Source organism: Trachypithecus francoisi, unplaced genomic scaffold, assembly GCF_009764315.1.
Source record: "Trachypithecus francoisi isolate TF-2019V2 unplaced genomic scaffold, Tfra_2.0 Lachesis_group16, whole genome shotgun sequence".
Lineage (NCBI taxonomy): Eukaryota > Metazoa > Chordata > Mammalia > Primates > Cercopithecidae > Trachypithecus > Trachypithecus francoisi.
Window position 1 is genome coordinate 5,444,771 of NW_022681461.1, and position 7,591 is coordinate 5,452,361.

Consider the following 7,591-nt stretch of genomic DNA (forward strand, 5'->3'; position numbering starts at 1 on the left):
GGCCAATATGGTGAAACCCAGTCTCTAATAAAGATACAAAAATTAGCTGGGCATGGTGGCACACACCTGCAGTCCCAGCTACTCAGTAGGCTGAGGCAGGAGAATCGCTTGAACCCAGGAGGGGGAGGTTGCAGTGAGACGAGATTGTGCCACTGTATTCCGGCCTGGGTGACAGAGTGAGAGTCCATTTCAAAAAAAAAAAAAGAGTATGTACAGAGGACATGAGTGATATCAGAAGAGGCTGCTGAACACTGGACTCCAGCCTGGCATGGAGTGCCCAGCCCTACTCTCCACCCAAAGGAGCTGGACCTCAGATCACCCCAAACCACTCCTGGCTGATGGTGGAGCACACATGTTCCAAAACTTCGGAGAGTGAGGACTGTATTTGGGGCAGAGAAAGAAAAAATGGATCAGGACAACATATGAAACATCTAAAGAGAATAAGTAAAGGCTTAATTATTGTTTTGAAAATAATGAAGTGTTTGAGGTTTTGTTACAGCAAGTTCCATAAGCTGGTAACTCACAATTATGATCCTAACATAAAAATGTCATTTGGACGTTTAATTATTTGTGTTTTCATTTTATTTTTTAGTTTTGTGAATTTAAAAGTTCTATTCTGGGGTGACGAAAGTAGAAAACATAGGGTGTGGGAAAATTACGAAAACAGAGGAGATTCTAAAATAATCCTTAGGAAACCACCTAGATTGCTAAGAGAATTTCAGAGTTTCAAAGGCTGTGAAATGGGCGGGCTCAGGCCTGGATCTCCAAGGCATAAGGAGAGCCAGGTGACACCTGTGTTCCAGGAGAAGAGAATGGAAAATGGACCCAGGGCTGTCTCTGACAGGTGAGCAGCTGGAGTGGGAAGGCCCTAGGGATCTGGGGGACCCAGGAGGGTGGAGGGACCCAGGGCTGGGAGCTGAGGGCGGGGCTGTGCTTCAATCTCCTCCTCCCACTGCCCCTCCCCTGCCCTTTGTGAGGAAGAGGCCCCAGCTCTGTGATGCAGGCCTGGGCCCCACTCCCTAGACCCAAAGGGGATGCCCAGCCCTCAGTTGCTTGAAGGCGACATTGCACTTCAGATGGAGACAATGCTCTTTCCTCTGAAGAGCCCTAGTGCCACATGGCTGAGCCCCAGCTCCACTCCCTGGATGATGGATTTCATCCTCACCAGTGTGTGTGGCCTGGTGCTCCTCTACCTATTACACTCCTACCTCCACAGTGACCCACCCTCACCCCCGCCCGGGAGGAAGAGGAGCAGCAGGGAGGTGAGGAGCCCTCAGCCCAGCCCCACAGAGAAAGATTCTCTCTTCTTTTCCGCCCCTCATTTCCACTTTTCCTAAACAACGAGAGACGCTCCCACGATGGGAAATCTCGTCATCCCTCTAGGGCAGGGCAGGGCAGGGCAGGGCAGGCAGGGGTGAGAGTGGGCGGAGGATTCCACCCCCAGCTCCCAGACCATCTGTGGGGTGCGCAGGGGGCGTCAGGGCAAAAACCAACACCAGACTCAGTGGCGAGGACTGGGTCAGGCCCCAGCCTCATCACCCCCTTCCTGGGCCAGGTGCCTGGGGGCCCAGCCTCCTCTGTGTGATCTGGGAGCTGTGCTGAGCCCCCGAGAGCCTCCCACGAGAGCCTGGATTCGCCTGTGGCTGCACCCCGGCCACATGTGCTTTTCCTCCTTCACCACAACCCCATGGTCCCTGGCCTCCTCTCCATTCTCCTCCGAAGCAGAATCCTACCGGCAGCTCAGAGGCGCCTGCAGACCTGAGCCTGGGTGTGCCTTCGGGGAGGAGCAGGGACTGGGGACACCAGGGTGGAGTCACACAGAAAACGCCTCCTTGCATTTTCCTAAGAAGGAAAACGGAAAACATTTCATTCATGGTGAACATGAGTAAAAAGCACACACAGAGCTCCCTGAGCTAGAGGCAGGGAGCCGTGTCCATGAGTACTGCATGTGCAGCTGGTCTGGGGAGAGGAGACTGAGAACTGGTCCCAGCCCCTCATCCTTTCTTGCCTCTCAGCCTCAAAGGGAGAGAAGGGGGAGGTCCAGGAGCAGAAAGAAGATCTCAGCTCTGAAAGGTGAGGCTCTGCTGCTTCCCGGGACTCCCCAGAGGTGACAGCATCGCCTGTCCCTGAGGAAGTCATTTGCAGAGGCCTGAGAGGGAAACTCCTGGGAGGGAAATCAGAACCTGGGGCCTCCTCAGATTCCCTGTGGGAATGAAGCCATGGGCCTGGGACTGGTATTGCCCATAAGGGGGCGGTGTGGGGAAGGGACCAAGGCCTGCCGGGATATGGGGGGAGGTGAGGGAGGCTCCAGGTCCATGTGGACAGCTGTTTACCTCGGCCATGGCTGACTCCTCTTTGAGACCACCCGTTTGCTCTCCCAACAAGATGGTTGTGACACCTATGAAGGGGTGGACGTGGAAGCACTTTTTGCAAATGACAAAGTGCTGCACAGTGGACACCTTCCTGTCATCATCAGGCCCATGTGGCTTTGGCCACAAATGTGTAGGTTTCAGAGTCTAGTTCCCTGTGGTGTCCCCTAAAGAGACATCCACTCAGCCTCTGTGAGGTTCCCAGGCACCGCCCTCTCCACCATAACCCTGTCTCGTGACTTCCAGCTTGCAGAATCCTCCTGAGGGAGCTGGAGGAGACCCGGGACTTGAACTACCTTCTGGAAAGGTGAGGAGCTTCCTCCTTCTCTCCATGTCCTCCTTCCTACCAGGGCCTCTGATGCAACCCTAGGGCCTGCTGGTGATTGGGAGGGAGAGGTCCTGGGAAGGGGAGAGGAGAGGACTGAAGCCCTGGGGCAGGCTTAAGCAGAGCTTTGTGAAGTCAGTAGTGGGGGAGGTGGAGGAGCTGTAGGCCCCAGGTGCCCACCCCTCCTGGCTTCTCGGCCCCACCTGCCCCGGCTGCAGCTTGTGCCTCTTGTCTCCTGCAGCCACATGAGGAAGCTCGCTGGCGAGGGCGGCTCCCATCTGCCCTTAGGTGCAGAACCCCCGGGTGACGTGTGCAAACCAGCGCCTGCTAAGGCCCACCAGCTGCATGGGAAATGCATGCCAGATCCATCTCCTGCCAGCTTGTCCCCAGCAGCTCCCCCAGCTCCTCTGGCCTCCACCCTGTCACCAGGCCCGATGACCTTCTCAGAGCCTTTTGGACCACACTCAACCCTGAGTGCCTCCAAGCCTCCAGAGCCCTTGCTTCCCCTAAAACGCCCTGCATCCCGGCCACATGTGGTTTTTCCTCCTTCACCACAGCCGCATGGTCCCCTGACCTCCTCTCCACCTCCACCCGACTCCAGCCTGGCTGGACTTCAGTGTGACTCCACAACACGCCCCGTCCCCAAGAGCTCCCCTCTACACAACCAGGGGCTGCCTTCTCCAACCAGGGTGATCACTGGCCTTGGGTGCTCCAGCGATCCCATCCAGGAACTCTATTGCTGGAGGGAGGCTGCCACGACCTGGGGCCTCTCCACCTGTTCACATGGCAAATCCCAGCCACAGCATCTTCCCGACCACCCCCTAGAGGCTTCCTTCTGGGGAGACCCCACACCCAGGCACGTGGAGGTAGGTGGCTGCACATTCATCCACCCTGATGTGCAGAAGCTGCTGGAGACTCTTATCACCAAGAGAGCACTGATGAAGATGTGGCAGGAGAAAGAAAGGGAACGGGCCGGCCACCCGCAGATGACATCACTGGGGAAGGAGGGGGACATCACGACTCTAAATCCCTTCTGGAACGTGTCAACCCAACCACAGCAGCTGCCCTGTCCTCAGCAAGTCTCTGACGCCACAGCGGTGGGGGACCACTTGCAGCAGAAATGCAGCCAGCTTTTCTGGAACCTCCCATCTTTCAACAGCGAGTCCCTAGTAGCCACAGCCTGGGTTTCTAGCAAGACTGCCTCACAGAATGCGCACTCTGTATCACTGGATAAAGCCTCCACTTCTCTTCCAGGTGAACCTGAGGTTGAGGCATCCTCACAGCATTCCCAGGCACTGCCTGCCTCACAGAATGCACACTGTGTATCACTGGATAAAGCCTCCACTTCTCCTCCAGGTGAACCTGAGGTTGAGGCATCCTCACAGCTTTCCCAGGCACCGCCTTCCTCACAGAATGCGCACTCTGTATCATTGGATAAATCCTCCACTTCTCCTCCAGGTGAACCTGAGGTTGAGGCATCCTCGCAGCTTTCCCAGGCACCGCCCCAGCCCCACCACATGGCCCAGTCCCAGCCTTTCACTCCAGCCTGGCCCCAGTCCCAGTGCCCGCCTTTGGCTGGGATCCAGACCCAGGCCCACCTCTCACCCCCTGTCCCAAGCCTACCGTGCTCTTCTCCACCCCAGATTAGGGACTGTGGGGCATCTTACCCTAGAACCCAGGAGAGGACAGAGTCTGTCATCCCCGCTGGAAAGGAGAATCTTGAATGGACCTTGAAGAAGCAACCAAAGTGGAAGAGGGTTTTGCCCTCTCTCCCCAAAAAGTCTCCGGCTGGCCTGAACCAGCCCACTGCCCACCTTCCCCAGGAGAGGCCAGCCTCCTGGAGCCCCAAGTCAGGCCCTATCCTTCCCGGGGTTACCACCAGCCCTGAGCTCCCAGAGCACCGGTGGCAAGGAAGGAGTGCCATCCACCAGGAGCAGTCCTGCGGCCCTCCCAGCAGATTCCAGGCATCTGGGGACCTGCTGCAGCCCCAGGGGGAATTCCCAGGGAGGCCCCAGAGTCAGGCAGAAGAGACACAGCAGGCCCTCTCGCCCTCCCAGCCTTCTGAATTTGCAGGGAAGGGCAGGAAGGATGTGCAGAAGACCGGGTTCCAGAGCTCCAGAAGGTTCTCTGGGAAGGGGTGCTTACGGTCCAAACTAGGGCCAGACCCAAGCCGGGATCGAGGCCCAGGAAGGACCTCAGTGAAGTTTCTGGAGGAAGACAAGGAGGAGGCAGAAGGTGACATATGGAGGCCCTGGAAATACCAATCAGTAAGTTCCACACCCGGGGACGCAGAGAAGAAGCATCTGGAAAACAAGCTGCAAATCCATCTGGCCAGGAAGGTGGGGGAGATCAAAGAGGGCTGGATCCCCGTGCCTGTGCGTCGCTCCTGGCTCATGGTCAAATGTGCTGTTCCCCAGTCTGACACCCACAGGAAACCCGGGAAGCTGGCATCCTGGAGGGGTGGGAAAGCCCACGTGAACACCTCCCAGGAGCTTTCCTTCCTCCAGCCCTGCACCCAGCAGATGCTGGAAGTGCATCTTTTAAAGTTCCGTGTGAGACACAGGTGGGGTCCAGACCTCCAATCCCTGGAGCCCATAAATGTCCGGTCAGGTGAGGCTCGGGCCCCGCCCTTCCCACAATCCACCTTTCCCCCCTGGGCCTCCTGGGAATCTCGGAATGAATCTGCAGCCAAGGTTCCCATTTTCCCGGGAAAACGTCCTCAGAATGGTCCAGGAGACAACAGAACAACAAGCAAGTCAGTGCTGGCCGTGAGTGGTGCTCTCGCTCCCGCACCACCTGAGCAGGAGGAAGCCCAGAGGCTCCTGAGAGGGTCCCAGTCAGCTGACACCCGTGGGCGACCAGAGGCCTTTCCACCTCGACATGAGCACAGGGGGTCTTCTCAGCCCCCCACATGCAGCCTTGTGGGCAGAACCTGGCAGAGCAGGACTGTCCTGGCATCCGGGAAACCCAAACCCAGACTAGCGGGGAGTATGGGTTCAGAAATGGCTGGGAACGAGGCAAGGTTTCAGAGCCAGAGCATGTCCCCAGGAAACGTGTGTACTAGCAGAGCCCTGCAAGAGCTCAGCATAGGGTCCCAGTGGGCAAGGGCCAAAGACGCCCTGGAGGCACTGAAGGTGGGGGAGGAGAAGCCCCCCACTAGGGACGTCACCGTGGGAGCCACTGTGAGGGCAAGTTCAGGAAGCGTTCAGGTGGATCTGAGGAGCACGGGGACTCTGGGGACCACTGATAACCCCTCAGGGTCTACAATCTGTGTTGCTCAGGATCCAGAGCAGCAGCGCCTGAAATCGCAGGTGATCAGTGAGATTGCGCTCCTAGCGCAGGTGGATTCAGAGGAGCAGCCGCCAGGCCGTGCCTCAGGCGTCCTCCTCCAGGATGGCGCCATAGATCTGTGCCTTCCAGGCCGCCATGTGGACATGCTCCCTGCCGCAGACAGGCTGCCCGCTCAGGCCCCTCTGTCCACCTCCCAGAGTGTGTCCAGTAAGAACACGACGGCTTCGCAGGGGCCATGGGCCCTCCCATGGAAGGGAGGGGACAGCCCACGGCAGCGGGAGCCTGGGAGCCGGAAAGCAAAGGCCCCACAGAAGAGTCAGAAGATGCTGGGCTCTGCGGACAAGGGTGAGGCCCGCAGGAGACCCAGACCAGGGGAGCAGGGACACGGCTCCAAGGGACCAAGGACCTCTGACGCCAGTGGGAGGAGCCACCGTCCCCACGCCAGGGAAATAGGAGACAAACAAGAAAGGAAATACAACCAGCGTCAGCCGGAGAAGGGAGAGACGCCACCAGAAAGCCACTTCCGGAGAAAGATCGGTCACCATCCACAGGGTCTACACCCCAGGAAAACAGGCGCAGGGTGGGAAGACGTCCTGGAGAAAGGCAAGCCTGGGGCAGATGCTGTCCAGAGCTGGGGGTCTGGCCCAGCAAGGCTGTTTACGGACTGCATGGTTGATGAAGCCTGGACCATCAGCAGAGGTGTGAGGCAAATCCTGGTGGACAAACTGGGGCTTCGGTGGGGACGTGGTCCCTCAGAGGTCAGTCGCCACAAAGGTGACCTCCACGCTCAGGAGAATGTGCCTTCCTGTGGCCACAGGGGTCACTGCCACCAAGAACATAGCAGAGAGATCAGAGCTCTGGCCTGCAGCCCCAAAGCCACCCCCAGGGGCCACCACTGTCCTGTCAAAAACAGCAACATCAGAGACAGAGACAGCAGATGGGCCCCACCTCCCCGGGAGTCTGTGTCCCCAGCTGGCCCCCACCACCACAGGCCACGAGTGGCAAAAACCTCGAGTGGCCCCATCCGCAGCCCGCAGGAACTGAGGTCTACACGAGATGTCTTGCCTCCTGAACCAGAGAAGGCTTCTTGCACGTCTCCTGGGGGAGACGGGGTTCTACTCAAATAAAACTGACACCTACATGTTAAGCCTGTCCTGCCTGGGTGATCACAGCCGCCATGTGTTCCCGACTTTCACAGAGAAGTTCCCAATACACTTGGTTTCCCTGCAGAGGTGGTGGCTTCTGTCTGTGCCATGCTAGGGCACAGGAACGGGCTCCGTGTCCACTCCTCCTGAGTGCGGCTTCTAGAATGGCTGGGCCTGGAGGAGGCTGGCAGGGACGTGGAGGACCCCCTCTTCTCCCTGTCCAGGGAGAAACCGGGTCTGGTTTCCAAGCTGGATCATGATCCAGAGTCTTCAGGACGTGTAAGGACAGCAAACCCTATGGAGACCCCACCGGGCTCTGGCTCACTGCATCCCCGTTCTCACTAAGGTAACTTCTGTGCTGCTGTGGGGCTGGGTCTGCAGGGACCTCACGGCCTGAGGCAGTGGTAGGCTCCCCTGAGGCTGGAGGAGTGATGGATTCCAGCAGCCTCCCTGCCCCGTGG

The 7,591-nt window shown here is 58.2% G+C and overlaps 1 protein-coding gene and 1 long non-coding RNA gene across 2 annotated transcripts; one reads left to right on the forward strand and one right to left on the reverse strand.

Moving 5' to 3' along the window:
* Positions 1 to 975: 975 nt before the first annotated feature.
* LOC117098343 (spermatogenesis-associated protein 31E1-like) lies at positions 976 to 7,125 on the forward strand. Its single transcript, XM_033236787.1, has 5 exons — positions 976 to 1,262; positions 2,016 to 2,073; positions 2,616 to 2,676; positions 2,936 to 3,948; positions 4,051 to 7,125. The coding sequence occupies exons 1-5, from the start codon at positions 1,035 to 1,037 to the stop codon at positions 7,110 to 7,112; spliced, it is 4,422 nt and encodes a 1,473-aa protein (XP_033092678.1). The 5' UTR covers positions 976 to 1,034; the 3' UTR covers positions 7,113 to 7,125.
* Positions 1,992 to 2,985, reverse strand: LOC117098344. Its single transcript, XR_004443352.1, has 3 exons — positions 2,898 to 2,985; positions 2,666 to 2,768; positions 1,992 to 2,398 (listed from the first exon to the last, which is right to left on the reverse strand). It is a non-coding gene; the product is annotated as an uncharacterized LOC117098344 (long non-coding RNA).
* Positions 7,126 to 7,591: the final 466 nt, after the last annotated feature.